This window comes from Prunus mume, linkage group LG4 (assembly GCF_029339155.1).
Source record: "Prunus mume cultivar Tortuosa linkage group LG4, ASM2933915v1, whole genome shotgun sequence".
NCBI classification, from domain to species: domain Eukaryota; kingdom Viridiplantae; phylum Streptophyta; class Magnoliopsida; order Rosales; family Rosaceae; genus Prunus; species Prunus mume.
The window spans coordinates 22,970,550-22,998,424 of NC_142701.1; the positions used below are offsets into that span (position 1 = coordinate 22,970,550).

The 27,875-nt window shown below is 37.5% G+C and overlaps 6 protein-coding genes across 6 annotated transcripts; 2 read left to right on the plus strand and 4 right to left on the minus strand.

The window, feature by feature from the left end:
* Positions 1-715: 715 nt before the first annotated feature.
* Positions 716-2,387, minus strand: LOC103329328 (RNA-binding (RRM/RBD/RNP motifs) family protein). Its single transcript, XM_008231782.2, has 5 exons — positions 2,156-2,387; positions 2,000-2,068; positions 1,686-1,792; positions 1,478-1,600; positions 716-886 (listed from the first exon to the last, which is right to left on the minus strand). Exons 1-4 carry the CDS (start codon positions 2,298-2,300, stop codon positions 1,487-1,489), a joined length of 435 nt encoding a protein of 144 aa, XP_008230004.1. The 5' UTR covers positions 2,301-2,387; the 3' UTR covers positions 716-886; positions 1,478-1,486.
* Positions 2,388-2,817: 430 nt separating this feature from the next.
* Positions 2,818-8,003, minus strand: LOC103329329 (pyrophosphate--fructose 6-phosphate 1-phosphotransferase subunit beta-like). Its single transcript, XM_008231783.3, has 16 exons — positions 7,722-8,003; positions 7,130-7,291; positions 6,911-7,032; positions 6,650-6,703; positions 6,422-6,528; positions 6,167-6,272; positions 5,985-6,048; positions 5,351-5,439; positions 4,774-4,905; positions 4,490-4,660; positions 4,278-4,393; positions 4,027-4,138; positions 3,758-3,842; positions 3,484-3,528; positions 3,280-3,348; positions 2,818-3,141 (listed from the first exon to the last, which is right to left on the minus strand). Exons 1-16 carry the CDS (start codon positions 7,885-7,887, stop codon positions 3,065-3,067), a joined length of 1,677 nt encoding a protein of 558 aa, XP_008230005.2. The 5' UTR covers positions 7,888-8,003; the 3' UTR covers positions 2,818-3,064.
* A 404-nt stretch (positions 8,004-8,407) lies between these two features.
* LOC103329330 (ribosomal protein L30 family protein) lies at positions 8,408-10,119 on the plus strand. Its single transcript, XM_008231784.3, is given in 4 exon segments — positions 8,408-8,547; positions 9,463-9,666; positions 9,759-9,824; positions 9,826-10,119. Coding segments are annotated over 3 exon segments (324 nt in total). The 5' UTR covers positions 8,408-8,547; positions 9,463-9,474; the 3' UTR covers positions 9,892-10,119.
* A 159-nt stretch (positions 10,120-10,278) lies between these two features.
* Positions 10,279-12,939, minus strand: LOC103329332 (Major facilitator superfamily protein). Its single transcript, XM_008231785.3, has 5 exons — positions 12,625-12,939; positions 12,391-12,511; positions 12,093-12,310; positions 11,463-12,010; positions 10,279-11,302 (listed from the first exon to the last, which is right to left on the minus strand). The coding sequence occupies exons 1-5, from the start codon at positions 12,625-12,627 to the stop codon at positions 10,408-10,410; spliced, it is 1,785 nt and encodes a 594-aa protein (XP_008230007.2). The 5' UTR covers positions 12,628-12,939; the 3' UTR covers positions 10,279-10,407.
* Positions 12,940-14,659: 1,720 nt separating this feature from the next.
* On the minus strand, positions 14,660-18,126 carry GH9B8 (glycosyl hydrolase 9B8). The gene is made up of 5 exons (XM_008231786.2): positions 17,628-18,126; positions 17,292-17,504; positions 16,974-17,174; positions 16,597-16,851; positions 14,660-15,470 (listed from the first exon to the last, which is right to left on the minus strand). Exons 1-5 carry the CDS (start codon positions 17,877-17,879, stop codon positions 14,811-14,813), a joined length of 1,581 nt encoding a protein of 526 aa, XP_008230008.2. The 5' UTR covers positions 17,880-18,126; the 3' UTR covers positions 14,660-14,810.
* Positions 18,127-22,951: 4,825 nt separating this feature from the next.
* LOC103329334 (Major facilitator superfamily protein) lies at positions 22,952-27,372 on the plus strand. The gene is given in 14 exon segments (XM_008231787.2): positions 22,952-23,249; positions 23,347-23,467; positions 23,569-23,769; positions 23,912-24,011; positions 24,541-24,653; positions 25,032-25,125; positions 25,213-25,369; positions 25,680-25,718; positions 25,721-25,825; positions 25,904-25,977; positions 26,197-26,285; positions 26,551-26,665; positions 26,889-26,957; positions 26,959-27,372. Coding segments are annotated over 14 exon segments (1,611 nt in total). The 5' UTR covers positions 22,952-23,044; the 3' UTR covers positions 27,088-27,372.
* Positions 27,373-27,875: the final 503 nt, after the last annotated feature.

Genomic DNA, 27,875 nt, shown 5'->3' on the forward strand with positions numbered 1-27,875 from the left:
AATCTATTCATACCTATGGAGCAACGCCGCGTGGCTATCCTCTCTGTTAAAATATTCTTATGGCGTATAGCCGACCGGCTATACGTTTAAAATATTCTTTTTATGGCGTATAGCCGCTCGGCTATACCTAAAATAACCTTTTTAAATAGTATAGCCGTCCGGTTATACTCTCTGTTGAAATATTCTGTTCTTAGTGTATAGCCGAACGGCTATACTGTTAAAACGTTATGCTAATAGGGTATAGCCGCGCGGTAGTACTGTTAAAATATTCTTTTATGGCGTCCATCCGAACGGCTATACTCTCTTTTAAAATATTCTGTTCATGCCTATGGAGGACTCCCGCGCGGCTATCCTCTCTGTTAAAATATTCTTTCTATAGAGTATAGCCGGCCGGCTATACATTTAAAATATTCTTTTTATGACATATCGCCGCGCAGCTCTACCTAAAAATAATATTTTTAAATAGTATAGCGGCTCGGCTGGGGTATCGGCTATCGGTTAAAACGTTATGTTAATAGGGATATAGCCGCCCTTCGATACTGTTAAATTATTCGATTTATAGAGTATAGCCGATCGGCTGTACGTTTAAAATATTCTTTTTATAAAATATAGCCGTCCGGCTATACTCTCTTTTAAAATATTCTGTTTTTGGTGGTTTTTTTTTTTGGTCGGATTCTGTTTATGGTTTAACCACAAGAATTTAGAATATTTGAAGTAGCACAAAAGCCCTGGTCCCTTACAAACAAATAATTTCATACATTCTTAGAGATATATGTATTCTCATAATGCGGTTCATTTCATTTGATCCTTGGCGTGAATTAACATAACTTGGTAAGAATTGTACTTCGACAAGATTCTTCAAGCACTTTATAAAAATTCTTTCCACCTGCAAACAGAAAACTCAGATGTTGGGGAACTCCTAGAAGGCATTTTATAATCAAGAAGAAGCATATAATGATGAAGAACGTGAAACGGGGTTTGCTTTGTGTGTGTGCATACACACATTTTAAGTTACAATTTTTAACCTCCATAGTTGTTACTCAGGGGAAAAGAAAACTACTGGCTTTGAATGTTTAAAGACAGTCTAAAATAGGCCTCTTTTTATGCGGCACTTGTATATGCATGTGAGCAAGCAGTAAGAGATGGATCTTGAAAGGAAACTTTAATTTCATTTACTGAGGTGGCCGCCAATCTGGTTGCTGTAGTTTCTAAAACAGTTATTATAAACTAGGATGTGGGGAAACAATGATCTGAGCTACATGCTTGGAAAAATCATTGCAACTGCAACTGTAATTCAAAGTACAGTTAAGATGTTTTAAGATGACTGAACCCTGACTGAGTTCCTCTTAAAAATATGTTTGCATTAGACATGGCATAAAGCGTATGAACCATCTCTGGAATAATCAGTCAAAACAATTCTAAGTAAATTTCTTTATTAAATAGATGGATTGATTGACCAACAAGTAAAATAAATTACCACATGAGTTCATGTATATCGACTGTTAGCATCTCCACTGTCGGAAAGGCGAGGAACCACAACATGTCCGCCTCGAACTCTTTCTAGAGCATAAGTAACCCTCAATGGCCGACCCAGCAATGCCTGCAAGCAGAACAGAACTACATCAATCAGAAGATGTTCTTAGACAACAAATTTTGGTAAATGACAAATATAACTTCTGCATCACCTTTCCATCCATGGCATCTCTTGCAACCTGGGCATCATCTTCCTTGGTGAAATTAACAAATCCAAAGCCTCTTGACCTTCCTGAGTCTCTATCATACACTATCTTCACTACAATACAAATGCGCAGCTGATTTAGATTATAGAATCGATTCTGTCATTTATTATATAAAAAATTCAACTTTGCAATGCGTAACTTCTAACTCATTGAAAAATAATTGCTAGTGATCACTTGGACCTTTCATCGAACACATAGATGACTGATGAAGAATATGTAAATTGGGTAGCCAAGTTAGTTCATAAAGCAGGAAACTTTACCTTCAGTGACCTCCCCGAAGGAAGAGAAAGCGTCTTTCAAGGACTTCTCGTCCATCGACCATGACAAGCCTGCAAGACCCAAAAGCCATATCATCATAGAAACACACCAAAACGAAATTTACACAACTTCCAACGGGTATGAGAGTAGGGAGAGACCTCCAACGAAGAGCTTATTGTTTGGGCCAGTAGAGGAGGAAGAGGGTGGTGAACAGAAGAACCGCCAACGTAAATTTGGGTTATGGGTTGTTGTTGTTGTCGATGGTCGTCTAGCAAGGAATGTCAACAAAGTGTTGTTCCTCATTGCTCTCTAGCTTCTCTGCCTCTGACTAGTTCCTTCTTTTTGCGCACATTTGAGCTTCTGGGTTTGGCATTCTGCGTAAATGATGTGCTTAAACCCAAAGCATCGGACTTGGACCCACAAATTTGGGTTTGGGGGGGGCTCAATTAGCTGATCACTAAATTCAGGTCCATATAAGCTCAATTAAGTTGAGCTCTTTTGTCTCAAGTACTAGTTAACCAAGGCAATGAGCCTCGTTATACCCGAGTTCGATCCACGTCCCTGAATATCACTCTATCAAAAAGAAAAAGGTACTTTGATGGACTCTAATTAATGAAAAACAATGTCTTTTTTATAGTGAGTAGTTTCTAAGCTTCTGTTGGAAAAAGGTACTTCGATGGACTCTAATTAATGAAAAACAATGTCCTTTTGATAGTGAGTAGTTTCTAAGATTCTGTTGTTGAGATGTGATTATGTAACGATAAAAAACTTTGCAAATAGGCCTATCCATTTTGGGCCCAAGCTTGAAAATGTTGCTCGATTTAATCTGAACAATATTTACAGTCAACTTTATTACTCTTCTTGACTGGAAAGTGAACTATCTGTTTTTTCTATAAGCCAGGTACAGTTAGGCAACAAAAAGAGTTAAAAGCTACAGACATAAGGAAAAAGAAAAGAAACCTATTAAGCAACTACAAGTCAAATGGATCCGAGTTCCAGTTGATACACGTTGGCTGAAGTTATTGTGGTTTGATAAAACTGAAAATTGACATTGATTTTCCTTCTTCCTATGCTTGTGCTCCGAGTTCCAGCAGAAGAGTGTTGTTGATGGCATTCGCTGCTGGGCCAAGAAATTGAATCGGACCTGATCAAAAGTGAAAATGGAGTAATTCAGAAATCCGGCATTTTATATTCCATAAACCTCCATGTCTAAGGCAAAATCCATACTACTGAAATAGGAGCCAAGCTGGGATATGGCAAAAGAAGAAGGGTTATGACAAACCTGGATTAACATAGCGATTTTTAAGCGCCCACTCGTCACGAAAAGATGCAAATTTTTTGAATGGAGCGCCTGAAATTCCACCAGGAAAGAAATTAAGAAAGTGTTAAGCAGTGCACCATGTTACTACTGCAGATAATTGCTGGCAGGAGGCATCTTCAATTTATAGAGGTAATAAGATGATGAAAAGTTCAGAAAAATGTTTACCTTCAAGTTCCACCATTGCTTTCTTAATCACAGGCTTGAACTTCCCTGCAAAATTAAAACTCTCAAATTTTAAATATGCTTGATTTGGTTCATGATAAAGGAATTTCTAGGATCTTAACTCAAAATGCTTCAGTATCATGATGTGTCACTGAACATATTGGTGGTTCAGATCTTGGGGGAAGAGTCCAGTAATAAACATTATATAAAAACATAACAGGTTTCGGAGGGAGTATTTAGCCTAAATTGAATGGTGAAAAGGCGAGTAGCGATGTACCATGTCTCCGTTCCACATCCATTAAAGAAGTCAGTGCTGTTCCCCCAACTGTCCATTGCTCCACTGGAGCAGCCAAATTTCCCACCTGCATACACAATTTAAATTAGGCAAACACTTTGGAGTTTTTTAAAAAAAGAAGGCAAACACTTTGGAGTTTTTTTTTAAAAGAAGGCAAACACTTTGGAGTTACAAATACAAAAAGAAACTAACTTGATTAACTAAGAAAAATGAAAGAATAAATAGTTGATACTAAAACAATTATAACTTACAGAGGAAATCAACCCAGTCTTTCCAGAATGGAGGAGGGCTCCAGCACCAAAACCCAATGCATAGCAGTAGTTTGCATCAAAGTTCGTAGGCAAACTGCATCTACCCTCATAACTACAAATTAAAAAATTAAGTATCAAATAATATCTGATACCAGGAACAAAACATATGGCAAAATGATCACACGGTCTCTTCTATGGACCATTATAAAAAATGAGAACTGAAAGAACCAGAGGCACAAATATTTTGGTACCCGAAGAAGTGGGTCTTTCCTAAGAAGTCCCGCTTATATTTACCCTCCTGCTTCCGCTTGTCCAGTTCAGTTTCTACCATCTGAAGGAGCATCTTTTCTGTCTCTATTTTGGCAACCTAAATTCTTAACATTGTGTAAGACTTAACAAAATGCAATATTCCAACAAAGTCCAACAGATATGGGGCAAAGATATGACAATAAATAGAATAAACCTGCACATTCCCATGTGGATCTCTTTCAAGCAGTAGTTGCTCCTGAATTGTTGGAGGCAAAAACTCAAAAAGCTCATGAGATTGGCTCTGGAGTTTCTTTTTCCACACCCCTGCTTCATCAACAACATCATGAGCTAATATTTCATTAAGCTCTGCAATTAGTTGCTGTACCTGCAAGTTTTATGGCAACGCCAAAAGAGGAAAAAAAACTATAAAAAATTCCCAGCTGTCAAAATTATGAGAATAAAGCAAGTTATATCATCTCATATTATTCAAAATGATACCTCCGGAATGAAATCAATCAGGCCCTCTGGTATAAGTATGACACCGTAATTAAATCCAAGTTCTGAGCGTCTGCAGATTATATCAGTTATATAGTCTGTTACACTCTTGAGTGTCTGCTTCTTGGCAGCAACCTGCCATGAAGTGAAACGAAACATTGTCAAGTCACAACAGTATAAGATATATAGAAACTAAAGGCTTATCCCTGGGTTCTTCTAATTATAAAATGGATGTATGGAAATGAAACCTAAAAAATTATCAGTACCCCCTCAAAACTTCACGATATTTTCTTCCATATCTCACTAGGGGTGAAGAAAAATTTGAGGACCCAGAAAAAATATCAGCAGGCACATTTCTAGATCATAAGTCACCACCTCTCAGTTTGCATTCAATTAACCAACAAATCAACAGAGAGCCAATAATTTGGAGCATAATTTGAGAAGTGGTATATAAAAATAAAAAAATAAATAATAAATAAAAAAGAGATTGCTTGGCCTATCAAAAAGTTGGAAGTTGGCTAGTATCATTTTCAATTATATTGTAGCTAATTGGCAGAAAGAAAAGGATATCAGAAAATACTTCTTCCCCAATAATTGTAATGTTTGGATGAGTCTCCAGAGCACACTCCAAGGTTATATGAGAAGCTGCACGCCCCATAAGCCTTACAACTGCAGAAGACAATTAGGAGAACAATCAAGAATAAACATTTATGGTATGAGTTCATAATTCACATGCATGGCAGGGGGGTAAACACATCAAACCACAAAAATCAGGTTGTGCAACAGAAGTGGCACTCCTATAATTGATAAATAAATAAAAAATAGAGAAAACCAGATTCTATATACTAGCTATAGTTTAGGTAAAGATAGATACTTTTATTATTATTTCTCCCCCAACTTAACAAATGGTTACTAATAAAGTAGGACTTAAAAATCACAAATTTCAGGATTGGGTTGGAGAACCTGCTAGCTTTCCGATACGATGAACTTGAAGTAGGTCACTTCAATGTTGAATTTCAAGTACTGTTTGCTAATACTCACCCTTAATCTATAAAAATAAATATGCAATGTGATTCCTAAAATTTAAAATAAAATAAAATAAAAAATAATGTGAAAACCCATGATAATTTTGTAAAATATTTCCTCATGAAAACAACATACAAATAAAGCATGACGTAGTCTGAACTATATTCTTTTGCAACCAGAGCACTTACAATGGTAGTATTTCCCAGTTGAACGGACATCTGTCATTACATTACCAATCATTTCTGAATATAGCTGCATGTTAATTCACACACACAATTGTGAAAAATATTGCACTGAGATAACAAAAAGGATACATTGTAGAGCATAAAGTTGGTTGTATCACAATGTCAAATGATAACATAAGAAGTACCTTGCATGCAGTGTCAAATCCAAAACTGACGGGCACTTCTTTGCTTTTCAGATCACCATCAATGGTTTTTGGACATCCAATTACCTGTGTCTTGATATTTTTACCCCTTAAAAAATTAATAGCATAAGAGATATATCTGGATGATTATATGAGTGTAAATACTAACGCATATAAACATAATCTCTAAAGAAACTAAGGAAATGCAGAAATGCACAGGCATAGCAGATCATTAACTTGAGGAGGGATAACTTGTACCTGAAATATTCAGCTAGAAGGCAAGCATTAGTATTTGAGTCATCCCCACCAATGACCACAAGGCCATCCAAATCAAGCGTCTTTGCTGTTTCTTCTGCTTGCTTAAACTGGAAGGCATACAACCAAACTTCATTAACGTATATCTAAAATCTTATCCAGGAGAAGAAAATCTGTACAGAAATGAATTTGATAAGCATGTGATCAATTTTGCAAGAACAATTAAGTAACCTGTTCAGGAGTTTCGATCTTGTCTCTGCCGCTAGCAATCATGTCAAAGCCACCCTGTTAAAAGAGTCTGTGAGAAACAAATTTCTGAAAGTGAACTTGTCAAACATGCTGCAAATTTAATGGAAAGCAAACTAGATCAAAGTCTTTTACAAAGAACATACCATACAAGAGCAATCTACTTGGCCAAATATTTCTTACCACACAAGAAAGGAAAAAGTGCAGAAGATTAATTGATAATCACAATACAGAAACAAAGACTACCTGATTTCTGTAAGGATACACAAATTCCGCAGACAAATCAACATATTTACCCTTCATGATACCTGCCGGACCACCCTTAAATCCATACACTGTACTTCCACTAGTGTGGTGCTGTAAGTAATCTAACCACAAATACGGGAAAAAATAAATTACTGGAATTATTTATTGCAACGTTTTAACAGAAGTTAAAAGTTGTCTAAAGCAAAGCAAGAGCCTGACCAAAAATCCCAGAAATGACATTGTGTCCACCAGGAGCCTGTCCTCCAGAGAGAACCACTCCAATCTTCAAACTTATATCCTTTGAAAGTACTGAAGAACCACCTGGATTTAGCACTGCTGAGGGCTGTCCAAATAGGTTAGGAAACAACTTGGCTATCTCTTCTGCAATTACATTGAACAAAATCATATTTAAAAAACAATATGGAAATCCAATTATCACATATAGATCAAGTCAAATTTCAGAAGAACAGTCCATGAACTATGATATATGACTTAGATGGAATTTAAAAAATCTCCCATATATGATATATCCCATTTTTAGAAAAAGTTCAGAACTTCGTATCAGTTTGGTTTTGGAAGATTGGCTGCATTAATTAACAAGTATTTTTTAGCAATTGTAGCAATTGGGTCTTCAGGATGAAACTTGACAGACATAAATAACATGTAAACCAACCAGACAGTCGCCGATCATATACATAAGCCAAACGTACATACATGCACAGTGCCCAAATAACATAGACAATAAGGCATAGCTTGTGTAATAAGTGATAAATGATGTGCATAAACAGTTGATAAAACATTAAAGAGGGACCTGGGTTTCCAGCAGCAGAGCTTTTAGGGCCATCGACGACGCTGAAGGAGCTTTTGAGAACAGAAGGGAGAGGAAGCGAAACGTCGAGACGACTGGCCTGGACCTCGCTGTACGAAGAGGTCAAGCGACCAGGCACCGCCTTGAGGTTGACAGAGGACGAGGACATGATCGCCTTCAAACTGAGAGAGACTCTGAGAATGAAGAAACAGATAGATGGGTTTTGGAGCGGTGCTGGTTTTGGCTTTTGGCTTGTGAAGCGGAAAGTTGGTTTATGGATAATGGAATCAAAGTATATAGCTTAAGTATGTAGTCAAGTTTTTATTATTATTTTAGTACCCAAAGAATAAGACTACTGAAAAAAATAATGTTGTGATTAACGACACCGGTAAACTGTTTGTTTTATCAATCCAACATCATTTTTAAGTCCTTAAGTGAGCGGTACTATAGGATAGAAAAGCCGATTAACGTCTGATTGATGCAGGAAATTCGAGCAAAGCATCAGTCATCTATAAGCTGAACTTATTGAGGAACTTGTTACTACTAATCTAAAAACACAAATTCTATTTGTGCATTTGGGAATGGTTTTACGGGCTGGTTAGTATTTGCCTTTTTATTTATTTTTTTGAAAACAGTATTTGCCTTCTTTTTTTTTTAAAAAGGTGAATATTGCGTTGGGTTGGAAATATGTTGGGCTTGGTGGGTATAGACCCAAACAAAAAGGCCCCCAGTACCAGCTACGCCTACAGAGCAAAGGAGCTAAATCAACTTCACCACTCAGTCTTCTTCTACACAAGGAAGGCGCTCTCCCTCGCCGCCGTCATCACAGGTAACAACTCCGTCGAAAGACACAGTTGAGGTCATCTCTCTCTGTATGTATGTATATATGTATTTTCTCTCTGTTTCTTCCTTATTTTGAGTTTGTTTATCTGCTCTTTTTTTTATGCTCTCGGTTTTTTTTTTAAAATTTAGTTATAGTTCGTCCATTGCGGGTAGACGTTGAATCTAACATTTGAAAAATCTGATTTTGGGTGATATGAAGATGAAAAGGTTTGTTCTTGAGAAGATTGAGCTTAGGCGACAACGGGCTTAGTTTCCTTCCACCTTTAGGAGTAAGTGATCAGAGATTAGGATAAATTAATAATTTCAGTGGAAAGCATTAGCTTTTTAAAACTGGGTACTAATCCAAGTTCATGAAAATTCAGCTTAGTCTCCATTTTTCTTTTTTTCATGGATCGTTACATGATGTGGTGGCTTTGGTTGAACCGTGAAGTGGGTTGTGGTAAAATGAAGAGAAATTAGTATTTCAAGGTCACTGAGCTTGGTTTACAAGTGGGTCCTTGTTCTGCCTTTTTTGTTCAATGATTTATCAACAAATGTTTGGAAATGCTAGAAAGATGGGACGATGAATAAATGGATTCTAATGTAACCGAGGCAGATGATTTGCATTAGCCAGTTTTTAATATTTTGATGTTTATCTTTGCAATGCTGCCTTAATAGTGCTTGAAACCCTTTAAGCAAAGGTATACCATTTTCTAGTAAACTGGAAATCTTCAATAGATAAATAGTAAGCTATGTTTAACGGCAAGATAGAACTTTGGCCTGTTTTTGCATAGACTTTCTGTCTTCCCAATTTCTTATGATTATCTTATTTTTGGACTTTTCTTCATTCTAATGTAGCCATGTATTAGTAAATTTTACATATATTGAAGTTATGGCTTAGGCACCACTTTGGGATGTGTAGGTTGGAGAAGAAATGAATGCTTTCAAGGCTTTTAAAGCCAGTGTCCCAATTGCATGGAGCCCTAATCTATATATAACTTTGGTAAGGGGAATCCCAGGAACCAGGAGACTTCACAGGCGTACTTTAGAGGCATTACGTCTCCGCAAGTGCAACCGAACTGTTATGCGATGGAACACTCCTACAGTTAGGGGAATGCTCCAACAGGTTTGATATAAGCTCACAGTGGATGCATTCATGGATTAAGGCATCTCTCCTGCCTGTAATTGATAATGTTAGCATGTTATGTTTTCACACAGGTTAAGAGATTGGTCGTGATTGAGACAGAAGAGATGTATAAGGCCCGCAAACAAAATTTGGAAAATCCACCGAGCTCTACGTCCCCCTTTGGTCATAAATCACCTACCTGCTTCTGCAAGTGGTTCTTCTTAATAGCCTATGTAATTGTTTAGAGGTCAGCTTTCAGCTTCTTAGATATGTGCCTTTTGATTGAGGAGACTAATTTTCCTATAGTGTATTTCTTATAAGCAGCCAAAGCTGGATCCAGTTCTTTATCAATTTCTATGTTTGGCTTTGTACCTCCAAATTTGCGGTGGTTCTGAACTAGTGAATTCATACTTAAGCAAGTACTATTGCAATTAAGCAGGGCTTCTATTTGCATATGCTGCACGGTGGATGGTTTGATTTGATGAATGGCTGATTTTCAGAAATGCGTCATGGATGTTGTGCTGCTTTTTTTTTTTCTTTTTTTAATAAATAAAAATCTATTATCACATTGCATTCTAGATCACACTGTATTTAAGTTTTAGACTGAGAGACTGCAGACCAGAAAAGGATTAAATTTCTAATAGGGATAAATAAGCATGATACAAATTATCTTCTTTTTTCTTTTTCTTTTCTAGTTGTTTAGAACCTGCATTACACAAGATCCTTTTGGAAGCATACGTTCTAGGGTCCTTCCTTTGCCTCAGTTCTTATTATCTCTGCCATCTCTTCAACTCTTAGGCCATTTGAGTTCTTTTGCTCCTTTTTGACACTATCGTTAGGGCTACTGTGCTGCTGGCCTTTGTACTGGTGTCTCATTGCAAAGGCAAGAAACACTAAGAAATTTAAAGCTCCGAGCACTGCGAGCAGCAAGTAGAAGTAATCCACCCTTCCCTTGTTCAAGTTACTCCTCAGCCAGCTCTTCTTAGTCACTTTGTCCACCACAGTCACCAACAGAGTGCTAACAAAGAACCCCATTGAGATGGTGCTTAAGAAAAGCCCTGTGCTCATGGACTTCATCCTGTCCGGTGCCTCTCTGATGAAAAATTCAAGTTGTCCAACATAGACAAAAGCTTCTCCAGCACCCACTAGAAAGTATTGTAGGACAAGCCAGAAAGCACTTATTTTGGTATTTTGGTGAACAGCGAATTCCCTTCTTTGTTTCTCTACTATTGCTGCAGCAATCATAGCAGTCATTGATAAAACGAGTCCAATTCCAATCCTCTGAAGGCTTGTTATTCCTTGGGCAGTGTTGGTGACTTTTCGAGCAAGGGGGACAATGAGTTTCTCGTTTAAGGAAGTAAACAGGAGGATGGTGATGAAGAGAAAGGCTGAGAAAGAACCCGAAGGGATAACAAAGGAGCCTATTTTTCGGTTCATGAAGGTGGCTTGTTCAATGGTGAAGGTAGTCATTTGAGAGTAGACTGTCCAAAAGAGGATACATGTCGACCAGACTGGCATTAGCTTGAAAACCAGTTTCACCTCTTCAACTTGGTTCACTGTGGATACTATCCATGGGTTGCTTCTGTTTCCTTCAGCAGAAGCATATTCATCTAGGATTGCAGCTTTGTCTAGACACCTAACCATTCACATGCATAGGGAAACAAAACATTTGTCAATGGCAGTGAAGAACCTTAATGAGTAAGTGATGGTTTTAGTTGGATTTGATGCATGATATTACATGGTTTATGACTTTCTACATAGATCTTAGATACATTAGATGATTTACATAAACTTACTTGAGCCTCTGTGTGTGGGGAATCTTGGCTTCTTGGTATTCATTCAAAAGGCTTGGATGAGCAGGATAAGGATAAGCCCTCTTCTTCCAAGCCAAAAATATCACCCTCCATATGACACTTAAAGGGCTGCCTTGAGGCTTATGGAATCTATAAAACGGTGTCCCGGAGAGCAACACAACAAGTGCGATGATCATCCCCCCTGCTGATATTCCATAACCCAACCCCCTGCCGACATTATCTTGTACATACACCAGCACAATAACAGCAAACAGAGAGCCAATGCTAATGCCAAAGTAGAACCTGTTGAAGAAGAAGATCATGGACTTCTCTTCCCTGGGGTCTCTGCCATCAAATTGATCAGACCCAAAGCCTGAGACATTGGATTTTATACCACCACCACCTAGTGCTGTAGTATATAAAGCAGCATAGAGCAGCGCTAATTGCTTTCCATTGGCCTCAATACATTCATGATGTTGCCTTCTGTAGTCATCACATGGAGGTGGTCTCATGCTAGGAATGGATGTTGCCAATGTCAACAAAATTATCCCCTAAAGCAAGAAAAATCAGTTTTTCTTTTCTTTCAAAATACTACAGAATTGGACTGGTGAACCAAATTGACTGAAAACTTACCAGACCAGTTATTGTTGCAGAAAGGGCGACAGTCAAGTACCTTCCCAGTTTAGCATCTGCTAGAAACCCACCAAGGAGGCCAAGGAGGTTCAAAGTGCCCATGAAATTGGTCACTATGGTTGCAGATTTTGCAGAAGGTATATGCAAATTTCCAACCAAGTAAGTTACTAGATTCATAGATATGCCCATCACACAGATCCTCTCAGCCAGTTCAATTCCTGCAGCATGGTGATCATTTAGTCAACATTAAACATGGGATTAAAAAGAGAAAGTTTGAGTGGAAGTTAGAATAAAGCACCCAAAATAAGCCCTGCAGCAAGCCATCCACCAGTTTTGGACTTGTCCACAGGATTCCCTCTAAAATCCACCACAGCTCCATCACTTGCACCTTCTTTCTCACCATCCCTTGATATCAAAACCTGTTGAAAAGTAGGGAAAAAAATTTGTTTAAAAAAAATCCAAAGGAGGGACCTCATTGAAATTTCAAGTTTCTGGTATGATATTTGAGTTGTTTGAGTTAGTGTGTAGCTACCATCTTTCAGCAGAGAGAGAGAGAGAGAGAGAGAGAGAGAGAGAGAGTGTGTGATTTTTCGCCCTTAGGATTTGCAGCAGATAAGTAGTAGCATGACAGTGCATGTATGATTGGGGTTATATTTAGCACTGTAAGGACTGTGTTTAACTGGCTTTGTCATCGTCTCCACAATTTCTAGTGGTTAGGAGTAGCAGCACATTTTTGAAGCATGTGAACACTTTCAGCATGCGTACGTATGTTTTGTGGTTTCTATGCTTGCAACCCAAAAAATGGAAAGTGACACTCCTTCTGTCCTTCCTTCCACTCCATCATTGCGAAATTGAGAGTTGAGAAATTCAAAACAAAAGCACCTAAGCTATATGACACACCTAAAGAGCAGTATATTTTTGTATGGGACTTATCCACATGCTAAGGCTACATTTTGTCGTATGGAATATCAAATGGTCCACACTTCGTATGTTTTCATATAATCACTCATAAACTATACGTATCAAGTAAACTCGGATATTTTTAAGTCGACGAATTCAAAAATAATTGTACTTTTAACGTTTCTTTGAGGATTTGACAGTTGAATTATGTTAGTGGACTGGTATAAACTACTCGTTTTCACAATTTGGTATATTAGTATATTACGTGCTTGATTTGAATCCTTTTGCCTTTGCTAGTGTTCCAATCTTCTTGACACTCGATCGGTCATAATGTCACATCTGGGATGATCAATAAAACAAAAGCACCTCAATAATAATTTTAACTTTACAATCTTAGAGATATAACGAAAAAGATTGAGCTACTTTTATGGACCGGCCAAAATCGTGTACAGGTGTGGTATCTTTTTTCTCCAGATCATGTGACACTAACGACTCATACCATTTCCTTCTTAGATATAGATAATGGAGGGGTCCGATTTACTAATTAGCATTTAGCAATCGGACTCAGTAGTGTCTTACTATTTATATTGTCATTGAAGAGACCTTAGTGCTCCATAGGAGGGCCTATCTAATATCAGAGGACATCAAACATTGAATATATTAAGTTCAAAGACAATATCGGTGCAATATAAGAGCCGAACCATGTAATTTAGGATTGAAGATAATCCGAAAATAGTTTAAATTTATGTTCATGTATCAGCTGGAGAATTGGTTGGATTCCATTTGGACATTAGTTGAACCTTTGGCAAAATTTGGCAGACAACTACTAATTGGGAATTTTGGGTTTTTGATTAAGCATCTGTTGAGGGAAAGAGATGTGGTGGGAAGAAGACCTTATCATAATTTAAAGCCTGTGGTGGGTGTCTATGATTTCCTGATAAACATGAAATTCATATATGTTGCTCCATGTCCATGGTCTAAAATTGAGAGGCTGCCCATGACTTAGCACAAAGGGAGAATCGCATAATGAAGGACAATAAGGTGTGAATCGTAGGGATATTCTTTCTTTGCAATCTTGGACTATCCAATCCCAATAAAAAGAAACTTTGGCCCACTTCAATTTCATAATCAGTGAAGAGGTCAGATAGAGACAACTGGAAGACGAATTCAGCCGTGTATTTTTTTTGTTTTTTTTTCGTTTTTAATATATAACCGACATTCTTAACCATTCTAAATTATTCTAATTTATGAAAATGGAAATTCAAACAATTCGAACTTTGGGAATTTGAATTTTATGGTTCCATTCCCGTTCATAGTCTCACTTATTGAAGAATAAAAGTTTCATATCGAAAACTTGACTAAATAAACATATAATAAATTATTTAACTACTAATATCACCGAAATTTTTTGTAATAAAACCTCACAACTATTTAACTTCATAGGTGGTTAAGTTAAGTAATGAGTCGCTGACCCGTCCATTTGAAATTTAATATTACTTGCACGGATAGGTTGATGATCGTTATTCATGCATGATTGGTTTCTGCAGTGGGGCTTTATACTTTATTTTTTTTAATTTTATAAATTAATAATAATAAATAAAAAAATAATAATAATAAATAAAATAAAAAATAAAAAAAAAAGCTGAAGTAAGAAAAGAATGTGGAGCTTTATACTTAAAAGGTTATACTATAAACACTTGCAACAATGAAGGGTACAAAATGGGCTAGAAAACCTCAGTTCAGCCACCATTACAAAGCCAAAAAAGGGCTTATAACAAATAAACCCAGCACAATGTTTCCCGAAACCATATTGTATATCTAATAAGAAGCAACCAAACCCATATTTTGATCCATCTTTTGGACCTCTACCTCTGAAAACTTAGCAAAAACCCCAACCAATGGAGCTGTATTATATGTACAGGCCTCAGTCTGCATATAATTGTCCCTTTGGTCCACAAAATTATCTTGACAATCAGGTCCTCCAACCAAAGCCCCAACCAGAACATTTGGGTTGGGCTCATCCCTGCCATACCAATTGTCATACCCTTGGGTGCACCCAATGAACCCCTTATTCTCTCTATACGACTCAACAGAGGCTCCTCTGTGGTGCACCCTTTGAGGGTATTTTGGACCATACCCCACCAAGTAGCTCATGTTCATTGGGTTGGCGCCCAAAATGTAATCGGTCTGTGATTTTGCAAAATCAAGAACTTCCTCATGGCCCACCATTCCTCCATGGCAGCTGAGCTTCTGGTTTGAGCTTTTGAGGAAATCAGAGTACACTGTTAGGAGGAAAGCAGCTGTTGAAACATACTGCATGTTGTTCCATTGCCTTACGTACAACAGGCCTGCTGGTGTGCGCTCCACATTTTTGGTGTCATTGTTTTTGTTTAGGCATGAGCAGATGTAGTGCTCTGCTTTTGATCTGTATAGCTCTAGAATGTGAGAGTGTTGCTTGTGTTTTTCTTCAATCAGCAACTGCAGATGAAACATTGAACTTGCTTAAGGAAAAAAACACATGATTAGCTCCTAAATATTAGGGTCAATTACTATGAAAATCCGAAATTAATGGAGTGAGTTTCAAAGGGTCCCAGGGACAAAATATGCATGGATGATGTAACAACCCATTTGAATCATGGTTCTAGACCATTGCATGTGACCCATGTGTTACATTATTTTTCAGCCATTAACTGTTTAGAACTATCTTCTCTGCAAAGAGAGGGTTCCAACCGACGAAATCGCTATTTTATCAAACTGACTTAACTCACGTCCCCATCTCTAATTTGAGCTTTTTTGCTATGATGTGTCTTTTGATAATCAAACTGGAGAGGCTGTGCCTCGTCTTAACCGACGGAGAGCCTTAAATGAAAGAATTGTATCCACTCAGTTTCACAAGTGGGCCAGCCACATGCAACGATTTGGGCCCCATTTGAGGAAGATTGAAGACAAGAACTGATTAGATCAGCGATCTTTACTACCATGATGACATCTACTAATCTGAATGCAGGGTGTCGTCTCTACTCGGGGATCGTGGGATGACCTATGTACGTTCTGTAACCGCTTAGGCTTTGCCACGTGGCAGGCCTTTCCACAGAACTTCCATGCAAAGCATCATTTTTCGCACATGGCTTTGTGCAGAAGATTATTTCCTTTGATTTTGTTCCTGTTAAATCCTCGCTATGTGCCTTAATTCCATGGACGAACTTTATAAAGTAAAAGCGTGATGTAAAGCTTCTTTTATTATTTCATGTTTGAATGGTGGAAAAGCCAAATCCCAAAATGATTTGAGAGGATAAAATTGAGGCAACTATGACCTAGACAACAACACTCAAATTGAAAATTTGAAAAGCCAAAAAAATCAAAACTGGCAAGCAACTGGGATCAATTCTAACACTAGATATAAGTTACGATATAGTTACTGATCACATTGATTATCACATTATTCTCGAATTTTTTAATATATCTAATGTGTGAGACCCACCAGAAATAGTAGACGCCGCACTAATTTTGTGGAAAACTAGAATACACCTAATTTTCATGGATTTTAAAATAAAAATAAAAATATGATTCATAAATATGATACAGAACTGGAAACTTTACTTACCTTAGAGGCAACGAGTTGAAGACCAGCGTATTTAACGTCCCAACTGAACTCTGTTATTGCCCAGCCAATGCCACCAAAGCTATGAGCCTTGCTAATAACATACTTCAAATACTTCTCATTGTCGGTGGCCTTGTATAGCCACAAAGCTGCCCACAACAACTCGTCCTTGAACCCACTCACCGACGCGTAGTAGCTCTTCACTACTCCCAAGCTCCCATCATACTTGTCCCTATACTTGTCCCCAAACTCAAACAACTACACAACACCAAACCAAAAAAAAAAATCTACTTAAGCATTTAAAACCTCACTTAGTACACTATTATTTTAACCTAATTAATTGAACCAACTAGCTTGCTCAAAAATATAAATTAGAGTACCTGTTGGGCATGGTGTAGGAGTAGGTGGGCATAATGTGGGTTAGTCTTCTTGAACACTAGGGCTGCTGCAGCCATTGCCGCCGCAGTCTCCCCGGCGAGATCCGAACCGGGATGAGTCTCGTCAATCTTGTAGGCTTGCCTTGATGTTGTCATGTCCTCCGGCCGTTGCCAACAGTAATGATCAGTGTCGCCATCACCCACCTAGGCATGTCACAACAATTGAATAATTAATTACATGTGCCCAAATTTAACTAATTAATTCAATGTGTTCTGCTATGTAATTAAAGCAAAGTAGCAAAAATTAATAATTAGATGTACCTCAGCCCATAACACATTGGGACTGGTGTGAGCCTTGATGAAGTAATCGGTGCCCCACTTGATTGCTTCCATTGCATGCTCCAACTCACCGGCGGCGGCAATTTGTTGCCGGAATTCAATGACACTCCAAGAGAGCATCGTCACTGTAAATGCCATTGGCAGCCCAAACTTGACGTGGTCACCTGCATCATAATACCCTCCTACCAAGTCCACCTACACAAAATACATATAATTAACCAGCCATAAATTAACACTTACCCTCTACCCTCATTCACACTTAATTTTTTAAGTAGCAAGTTAATGAGCGGTTGAAATGACAATTTTGGGCATGCATACCCCTTGCTCTAGGCCATCTGTGAGGCCGGAATGGTCACGCCAGGTGACCCTCTGGTTGTAGGGCAGGCGGCCGGAGCGCTGTGATTCGAAGTAGAGGAGGCTCTTTGTGAGGGCATCTGTGTAATTGAAGGCTTGGGTGGTGGTGGAAATGTTGAGGGTGATGAGTAGAAGAAGAAGAAGATACAATTGTACAACAAAAGTGTTTGATTTTTTTGAAGCTCCACAATGGTGCGGCTTCGTCTTCTTCTCCATTGTATCTATCTCTCTCCCTCCCTCTCCTCTCCTAAAGACCCTTTTGTTGTGAAAGAGTGAAAGGGAAATGGGAAAAGCTCTCTCTCTCTCTCTCTCTCTCTCTTCCAGAACTACTTTGTTTGTGTGATAGGTGTCCTGTGCATGTGGACTTTCACATGAGATGAGAGTGGCTTTTTAGTCCAGCACAACACAAAGCGTGATTTTTGCAACGGTTTGACACTCTTTTTGTACTACATACAAAATTCAAAGAAGAGGCATGGATTGTGGAAGGCTTTATGTAATGAGTAATAGCACTCAAGCCATCAACTTATTATCAAAATTTGTTAGATCTCGATTGATGTGACAATATTTCATTTGTTCATTTTCGATTTCATTTGGAGTAATTACATTATTATCTTAACTTTTTAAATCAAAATTGATGTGATAATATTTTATTTGTTCGTATTTGATTTCATTCTTTTGTTGTCAGAATATGTAATTTTTTTTTCTTTAAAAATATCTGATTTCATACTAAGTATAACTATATATGGTACATCCAATGTACCAGGGTAATGTTTTTTTTCCCTTAAATTTTATTTTGAAGGACTACATAAACTAAACAAATTCATGAACAATTACTCCAAATTGGCATCTTATTGTTGTGGAATTTTGACAGATAGATAGAGAACCATTGGGTTAAGTAGCCCGACACATGATTGAATACTCATAAAAGTATGTTAGAGTGGTTCAAAGGCCAATGAATTTTCTAAATATGGCTTGGATCAGAGGATTAGATTGTGTAATCCATACATTGATGCATAAATTGTTTGGTGTAAAATACTGGTGATGCAGGACCATGGGGTATAGCTTAGAAGTTTCTTTCCAAGTATATAATTCTGGGTTCTGGACATCTTGGTCTATAGGAGACGGGGAGGTGCCAAGTTGTCTTCATAAATGCTTTGGGCCTGGTTCTCAATGTTGTCTTGTAAATAACTATATCTTCATCATCACGTAGGTTGACAAACGATTTGGATTTCGACTTCGGATTAATAATCTGACAACATAACAAATCAAATCATTTCATTAAGAAAAATAATATATTTCTACAAAGGCAGGAACATGGATTTTGTTATTGATTACAGCAATCAATCAAGAATGATGGTGGTGGTCTTTGTATGGTATCATATCATGTCATAATCATGGTGTTTAGTATAAAAAGCTTACAAATAATAGCAAAATTAAGGAAAGTGATTACTGTTTACATGAAAGCTCTCGTCAGAAACCATAAACTGGCAGGCTGGATGGCATGTTCCTAAAAAGCAGAGCAATTCCGGAAATCTGGTAGTGCTTAAATTGCTAATTTGATCATTAGCTCTCGTGGGATAATGTGCGATACGGCCGCGTTTTGACTCCGTAGATTAGTTGTCGGTGCAACCTCCACGTGTAAGAAGTTGGACCGTACGGACCTGCAGTGCCCAGGTCAGGCTCCTCTATTTGCGGTGGAACTGGAGGAGTGTCGACAGCGAAACCGGCTGAGGCGGTCAAATGGAAGCACCGACTCGCAGTGGACCTGGGCATGTTCCCTCGCCGACAACGCGGGAAAATTACGGGAACAGTGAGTGACGGACCAAATTTGATTTCAACTACAACAGAAAAAATAACTTCCCACCAAAACAATTGAAACGTGTCTTTAAAAGAAAAACATTGGAAAGAAAAAGTCAATAATTTTTACCCTTTGTGTTTCTTTCGAAATGTACATTTTCATGACTCGTCAGACTCTCTTCACTGATGTGATGACTCTATTTGACTCCCCTTCCCTCCCGGCGCAACTATGCCAAAATGAGTTGACTTTAATTTACTTTCATGAAGTATCTTGTTTGACTATCTATATTGACTAAAATTAAAAGATTTACTTTTGTTATCTTGAGCTAAGCGCTTATGATAAGTTGATTCGAGTAGTTATCCATCGTTATTCAATTTAATTGCATTTGTTTGTTCAACTAATTTGTTAGGTTATATAATTGTGAGCATTTATATTCATCATTTTAACTCAAGGTGTTTGTTCACTAGGAAGGGGCAACATTTCTCAACATTCAAAAGAGAATTTAGGGTTTATGGTTACACAAAGATAACCAAATCAGTATTAAAATACATATTATAAAATATATGAAAAAAAAATTCAAACTTATAGAGGGATGGATAGATCAAGAGCATGAAAAGCTTTGTGAAGAATCATTCAACGCAAGGTATCCCTTGGTCCATTTAATTCCAACTTGGACCCCAAGAAACGCTCTTCCGTTCTGTGAAAATTAGGCCTCATGTTTTAAATTATTATAGCCAAAACGACATCGTTTGGCCAAGACTTAGTTGCAACATCACAACTGATGGCATTTATTCACAGGTGGTGTGCACCTCCAAGGTAGAGTTGAGGGGCAAACTTCGAGACTTCAAAGCTTTTCCGCGGGATGTGTGCAGCGTATCTCTTGTGTGTTGAAGTGGGAACAAAAATATTTCGTATATAAATTATAATTGAAGTAGTAGACTATCGTTAAATTTAATTGTAATAGTTTAATCAATTATGCATCTCGAACGAGAGTTCAAGGTTAAATTTGGCAAAATCAAGGGGGGAACTAGCATAAACGATGTCATGGGTTCTAGTCTAGGTAGCCTTTATCGAAAATTAAAATATACTATATGGTATTAAAAATATATGCGATTCGAAACCAAATATATGTACAATTTACCTATCAAAAGCTTAGGGTTACTAACTTACTTAATTTTGGATAACTAGCCCGTTTGATAAATTTTTTTTCAAAATTCAAAAACTTGTTTGTAACATTTTATTTTCATTTTTTTTTTTCAAACAAGTGAAATTGTTTTAACTTATCACCCTTAAGATTTTTTTATGTGACAACTTGGAAATGTATTTTTTTTTTTTTTTGGTGTGTGGTCATTGTGAATTTGAGATCATAAAATGAAAGTGCACTATATGTTACCAAAGAGTTCGTAGTAATTTTTTGTGAATATTTTGGGAATTAGGATGATTTTTCAGTGAATTTTGGTCACATATTGGAGTTCTCGAGACTTCCATATCCAAAAACTGCAAGAAATTAGGCCGATCCTAAGTCTAAAATATGGAGGTCCACAAAAAATTACTACTAAGTCTTTGGTAAATATAGTGCACTTTCATGTGTGGTGATGTAATCTCAAATTAAGGAATGAAATAGGAGCACACCAAAAAAAAAAAAAATCAAAGTTTCACATAAAACTGAAAACTTAAATAAGTTACCAAATAATTTTTGTTTATTCAAGTTTTTTAAAATAAAATAAAATTTTAAAACAAGTTTTCAAATGAAAATATGTTATCAAACGTGTTTTTCACGAAATATAGCCTAGTAAGTTAGTAACCCATTGTCCATTCCATTTTGTAGGCAAAACTGAATTTGATAGTTAAATTAACCCATATAGCTTTTGTTTCGAGTGAATAATATACATATACCAGATATATTGCCATAATGGAAATTGAACACATTACAGAGTGTCTAAGTAACCTTTTGTACAAGAATTTAGTAAACTACAGTAAACCCCTAAACCTATAGGGTCAACGAGTTTATACCTGATTTTGGAGACCCAAGTACATTCGTTAACCAAACTGTTAGTTAGTCATTAAATGATGACGTGTCAAAAGTGGGATCCCTTTTTTAAATGACGTGGACTTCCATGAGGACTAAAAATTAATAAAAAATTATTTTAGAATTATTTTAAAAAATATCAATATATATATATATCTCTCTCTCTTTCTCTCTTCTCTCTTCCTCCATAGCCTCTACCACCAAACCCTCCTCCGTCTGATCCACCTGTACCACCAAACCCAAACCCAACAACCACGCCTCCCCCAACCACAAATTGTGGAGTTGCTCATTGCCGATTTCAGACTCCGACATTGACCTCGCATACCACTAGGACAAAGGGGTCAACTTCAACTTCCACTAATTTTTCCCAAGGGAAAATCTCGCCTACCATCCTCGAAAATATCCAGGAGTTGCCATTCACTCGATGCCAAAAGCCAACGACGAAGCACCGGAGAAAATGGAGGTTGCGACCAAGCTAGATCGAGGGCTTTCCCGATGTTTTCTTGTGAAAATTCAAAACAGAAAAGTATCTGATAAGACAAGTTATTTACAATTAGTGGAGAATTTCTTCAATGAAATTAAACCCATCTGCTTGATTGTGGCAAATTGCCATGGAAAAGTAGGTGAACCCTTCAGCTGTAGATTCCGAAATTGCTCCTAGACTAGTTCCCTGTACCAACCAAAGATATGTTTATGTTGTTTGAGGTATTGGAATCTTATGAGGAGGAGGGAGAAAGAGAGTTGGGTTTTGGGGTCGTCAATGAGAGTGGGGTGGCTGAGAGGTGGGGTTGAGTCGAAGGGAGAGAGGGTTGGCTAGGTAGGAGAAAGAGAGTGGAGATTTTATTTTGTATTTTTTTCACTTTTTATGATTTAAATATCATTTTAAATTTTTTTTTTTTAACATGTATATAATTTTTTATTATTTATTTGTCCACCTATAAGTCCACGTCAATTAAAAAATGGATCCCATAAATACCACATAGGCAGATAACGGATCTTCTGACGATCTCGATGGGACAAATTGTAGGTTTTCCGCGACGTTGAGTATGTACTCGTGTCCCAAAATTCGGATATGAACTCATAAATGACCTACTGATTGAGAGGTTTACTATAGTTTACCCAAGAATTTATCATCATGGTAAATTTTACAATTCATATAAAATGGGACTTGACAAAATTCAGTTGATAGTACAAAATAATGAGGGCAGTTGAGGCCGAGTGTGGCTCAACTTATTTAGTTGAGTAATGGGCTGAGCTTGGGTTACTAGGCTAATCAGGACCCAATTAAAATACAAATAGAAAGCCCAGACAGGGAAGAAAAACATCAGTAAGTCGATTCATGGGCCCCTATATTTATCCCTCCGAAGCTGAGGGACACATGGCACTTGCTGGCTGACGGGGCAAATTTGTGCTGTGGGTCCCGCCCCCCGGCCTATTCCTCCTGTGGATCACATGCTGTGCATGTGGCATTAACAAAATATTTCTTCTGAAATCATCTCGATGATCGCGTTCCTCGAGAAATGAACTTCGTCCAACTCTGCTCACAGTGAACCGATGTGGGTGGCTACAGTACCTCAGCAACCGGCCGGCCCGGTTCCGACGATCTTTACCGCCCGCCCAAACTCGAAACTCGTGTGTCGGTATCCTCCGAAACCGAAATCGTTTCGTTTCGGAGCTTTCGGTATCCGGCTCCACCTTAACAAGTACAAAGTGTCGGCGGTGAAGAAGCAGCTCCCCGAGTTAGAGACTCAGAAACCAGGTCATCTATTCTCAACTCATGCAATTCATATTATGATAATTAGAATATTCACAGTAATTATTATAGTTTTTGGAATTAATGATATAAAATATTGCAGATAGTGAGAAATTAAGGGTAGGACAAGAGAAAGGTGAAGGTTTTGATTTGGGATGGTTACCTGCTTTTCCTCACGTGTTTATAGCTTCCATGTCCAATTTTCTCTTTGGTTATCACATTGGGTGAGTCTCTGTCTCTGTAACCTGCAATTACAAGCAAAGCATTCAGCTTTCTGATTAGTTTTGAGTTGGTGTGTTTTTTTTTTTTTTTTTTTTTTTTGCAGAGTGATGAATGGTCCTATTGTTTCAATTGCCCGCGAACTGGGTTTTGAAGGAAACTCGATTCTTGAGGGACTTGTAGTGAGCATATTCATTGTTGGTGCCTTCCTCGGAAGCATAGGCTGCGGTTTTATAGTTGATAAACTTGGCTGTAGGAGGACCTTTCAAATTGCTACAATTCCTCTGATTCTGGGTGCATTGATAAGGTAATTTTAACTTTGCCATTCGAATTAGGATATGGCAGTTTTCATGTTCAACATTGTATCCTTGTTGGTACACAACAATGTATGGTATTGGTGTTGTTCACTTACAGTTTTTTGATGATGGGTTCCTTTCATTTTGTGACAGTGCACAAGCTCATTCCTTGGATGAAGTAATTTTGGGCAGATTTCTTGTTGGCCTTGGCATAGGTGTTGATACTGTTCTTGTTCCAATCTATATCTCAGAGGTATGGGTTGTCTTTGCATACTTTGTACAATGTTCATGCAAATTTCCAATACAATAATGCTATGTAGTCAAAACCAAGTATTCTGCTACTGCTATTGTTGATCTTCCATTTGTAGAGGCTATTAGATAAGAGGGGCGGGTGGGATAGTTAACTTGTTGTCAAATTGTATTTGCAAACCATTGGTTCTGGTCGATATGGATGATGATCAAGTATGACATATGTAGAATTCTGGGAGAAAGTTATGTAAGTTGACCAAACTACTTCATTCTAGTAATTCGCACTACTAGCATATAGACTTTGCTGAACCTTCAGTAAGTGCTCATTGAGCTTTACCACCAAGCCACCAATACAGTCCCAAATTAGTACGCACTAGATTCATAACTTGTTTGAACGGTTAACTTGGATTTCATGCCCTCTGTTTGAGATTGAGATATTGAAGGTTATACTATGTCATACTTTTCCTCTGCATTATATCCACTATGTATCTGAAGAGAAGTTTACTCATCTATTCCTATTGTATACCTTGCAGATTGCTCCAACAAGATATAGGGGTTCATTGGGAGCCTTGTGTCAAATTGGCACATGTCTTGGGATTATTTCATCACTGTTTCTTGGCATTCCCTCTGAAAGTGATCCACACTGGTGAGATTCTGTTGACTTATTTTTTCTGGTTTGAGCCTATGACTTGAATGACAAGTAACAGAGAGAGAGAGAGAGAGAGAGAGAGAGAGAGAGAGAGAGAGAGTCACTATATATCAGACATTAATAGCCTTCAAAACAATGAACAAAGTTTCTGAGAGATACTGGGATAAAGGAGCCAGAAATAGTTGGGTTTCAAGAGAGTGTACACAATTCTGCTTCCTTCCACAGAGAGTGATATATATGGAATTTGCTTATGTACGGATTTTTGAAGAACAAATTATTATTTCTTGCAATTATTGGAACATTTAGTGTATCAAGCATAAATTTAATCTCTGAACCTGTCAAGTGTCGACTAATATTTTGGCATATCTTGTTTAGGTGGAGGACGATGCTTTATATTGCAAGTATCCCTGGTTTTATCCTTGCTCTTGGAATGCAGTTTGCTGTAGATAGCCCCCGTTGGCTATGCAAGGTAAGATTTTTATCTTTCATGGTAGAAATTATGGCGTTTTATTTTCAAATGTGTTGTTCCTGAAGCTTTAATATGTTGTTTGTGCAGGTAGGGAGATTGAACGATGCTAAAGCAGTTATAAAAAATGTGTGGGGAGCATCTGAGGTTGAAAAGGCAATTGAAGAATTTCAGTCAGTTATCAAGAATGATGGTAGTGATTTGGACAGCAGCTGGTTGGAACTTTTGAAGGTGCCAAACTCTAGAGGTTGTATCAAGGTGGTGGACTTAGGATGCCAGCATGTAATGGCATCTTTGTGTTGAACATTGTATAAGACTTGCAGCAGTTGCCATTTAGTGTCGCCTTTTGCACATGAAAAATCATCAGAACTAAATTTGAAAACCTTACCTTATCTTAATCAAAGAGTGATTAATAATATGAAAAAAAATTATAAGGAACTCCTTTGATTGATCGATGTTATATTCCTCTCTTAATTATATGCAGGTTTTTTAAAATCAATTTTCACAAACTTGGGAATTCTTACTTGTGGACTGAGATGATTTTTTCATGGTTGCAGTTGCATTCATTGGTGGTTCCCTTTTTGTACTTCAACAGTTTGCGGTATAAATGGAGTTCTTTACTTTTCATCATTGACTTTTCAAGATGTCGGAATCACAAGTAGTGCTTTGGCAAGCTTGCTTATTGGAGTTACCAACTTTGCAGGTTTGAGATAGTCTATGTTTGTAAAATGAAAAATGTTTCTTGATCAACCTCTCATTCACATCAATTGTGATCATTCAGGGGCACTTTGTGCTTTGTACTTGATTGATAAGCAAGGGAGGCAGAAGCTTTTGATTGGAAGTTACTTGGGAATGGTGAGCTGTACTTGGAATTAATTCTTGGAGATGAATAGAACATTACTATGCATATGTGAGCGCGATGTCGCTGTTGCATACATTGAACAAAGGAGGGCAACTCTCTGTTTCATGAGTTTGAAAATGCAAACATGGAAAATATCAATCAAATGTATTTATTAATGCATATATTTTATTTAGCAAGGACATGTCCGACTAAGAAATTCTGTCTATGTGCAGGCAGTTTCGATGTTTCTTGTTGTATGTGCTATCAGTTTTCCAATAGATGAGCAACTAAGTGACAACTTATCAATACTGGGAACTGTCATGTAAGCATTTGTTCTCTCTGCAGCACATAAGATTTCACATATTACAGTTGCAATAAACCGGTAGCCCCTCTTTAACAAAAAATTGTCATTTGTTCTTACTCTTTTTTTGGGATGGAGGGTAATGCTTTTCATTATCAGGACGGCTAACACCACCAAATACCATAAAGATTTGCTGATGTTCGAATTCTCTATTTACGCTTTCTGTTAAGCAGACGTGTATTGTGCTTACTCTATTGATGTTATTTCTCTTCACATGATTTCGTAGGTACATATTCACCTTTGCAATAGGTGCTGGCCCGGTTACTGGTCTTATCATTCCCGAACTTAGCAGCAACCGGTCACGTGGGAAGATTATGGGATTCAGTTTTTCTGCTCATTGGGTAAGCCCTTGAGTTTTTTTCCTTGGTTAATTATTTAAAATAACTGTTAATTATATATTTTTTTGGTTCTGTGATTGATTAAGTACAATAGTTGCTATATTTCCAATTTCCAATTGATATGTCGTCATGGCTGAGAGCTACCCAATTATTTCCACATGTATTTTTTGGATGATAGTTTGCATTTGGTGCTATTTGTTTTATTTATGTGTAACTTTTAATTCAGGTTTGCAACTTCTTAGTGGGTCTATTTTTCCTCGACTTAGTGGAGAAATTTGGAGTTGCTCCAGTTTATGGTTACCTTCGGTGCAGTCTCCTTGTTGGCGGCAATATTTGCTACCTACTTCATAGTTGAAACTAAAGGCCGCTCCCTTGAGGAAATTGAAATGTCACTAAGCTCTGATTTCATGTCTAGAGACAAGTGATTGTATGTGGACGCCTGCTGTATCAAGATTACAAGAGGATTGAAGCGTCCTGATAATCATAGCTCTCATTGAAGTTTCTACAATGGAGATTTTCTAGAGTGACTCTTGGTGTTTCATTCTCCACTCTCCAGGAGTCCAGGCTGCATGGGATAGTCATAACATATAGGAATTTCACATCCAGGCCATTAAAGGATGCCATTTCGCTCTGTATCGTTCTTGTTCGGCATTCTGCAAATGTTGTACGGTGATTAAGTAATTTTTCAATAGAAATGATTTGTTTTGGTGGATTGAAGGTAGTTTTCATTGTTCGGCATTTGCAAATGTTGTATGATATAAGTAATTATTCAATAGAAATGATTTGTTTTGGTGTTGATTGAAGGTCAGTTTTCATGGTTTCACATTAACGTTTAAAATTGCATGGAAATGTGCATACGATTGTCACTCTCAGCGGACAACCAGCAACGTTATCAGCTCTGGTGCGATATAACTAGCAGAGTAGGATATAAAGTATGGTGGGGAAAGTCACTTTCTTAATTATTCTTAACTATGCTTTCAAAACATAAGAAGGCATTGGATTACCATCAAGAGACCGTCATAGAAAATTATAGGTATTGGTTTGTACCAGCCCATTGGCATGGGGTGTAAACCTTCCAGCTCATCTGGTCGTTATTAAGGCAAGGTAAAATTTGTGCGGTATCTTTTTCATTTGGTTCCTATATTTACTAGGAATGGAAGTCAACATCAAAACCATAACTCTGCCCTCCATACTATAATTTCTAATGGAGACT

Excerpts from the sequence above, each read along its gene's own strand:
- LOC103329332 (XM_008231785.3), bottom strand. Across the intron at positions 12,011-12,092 it reads CTGCAACAATAACTGGTCTG|GGGATAATTTTGTTGACATT; the intron begins GTAAGTTTTCAG and ends TTCTTGCTTTAG. Across the intron at positions 11,303-11,462 it reads CCCCACACACAGAGGCTCAA|GTGTCTAGACAAAGCTGCAA; the intron begins GTAAGTTTATGT and ends GTGAATGGTTAG.
- LOC103329329 (XM_008231783.3), bottom strand. The coding sequence starts at position 7,887 with ATGTCCTCGTCCTCTGTCAACCTCAAGGCGGTGCCTGGTCGCTTGACC. Across the intron at positions 4,661-4,773 it reads TGATTGATTTCATTCCGGAG|GTACAGCAACTAATTGCAGA; the intron begins GTATCATTTTGA and ends TAAAACTTGCAG. Across the intron at positions 3,349-3,483 it reads AGCAATGGTGGAACTTGAAG|GCGCTCCATTCAAAAAATTT; the intron begins GTAAACATTTTT and ends GTGGAATTTCAG.
- LOC103329328 (XM_008231782.2), bottom strand. The coding sequence starts at position 2,300 with ATGAGGAACAACACTTTGTTGACATTCCTTGCTAGACGACCATCGACA. Across the intron at positions 2,069-2,155 it reads CAATAAGCTCTTCGTTGGAG|GCTTGTCATGGTCGATGGAC; the intron begins GTCTCTCCCTAC and ends TGGGTCTTGCAG. Across the intron at positions 1,793-1,999 it reads CTTCGGGGAGGTCACTGAAG|TGAAGATAGTGTATGATAGA; the intron begins GTAAAGTTTCCT and ends TTTGTATTGTAG.
- GH9B8 (XM_008231786.2), bottom strand. The coding sequence starts at position 17,879 with ATGGAGAAGAAGACGAAGCCGCACCATTGTGGAGCTTCAAAAAAATCA. Across the intron at positions 16,852-16,973 it reads TCCTACACCATGCCCAACAG|TTGTTTGAGTTTGGGGACAA; the intron begins GTACTCTAATTT and ends GGTGTTGTGTAG. Across the intron at positions 15,471-16,596 it reads TTCAACTCGTTGCCTCTAAG|TTGCTGATTGAAGAAAAACA; the intron begins GTAAGTAAAGTT and ends TTTCATCTGCAG.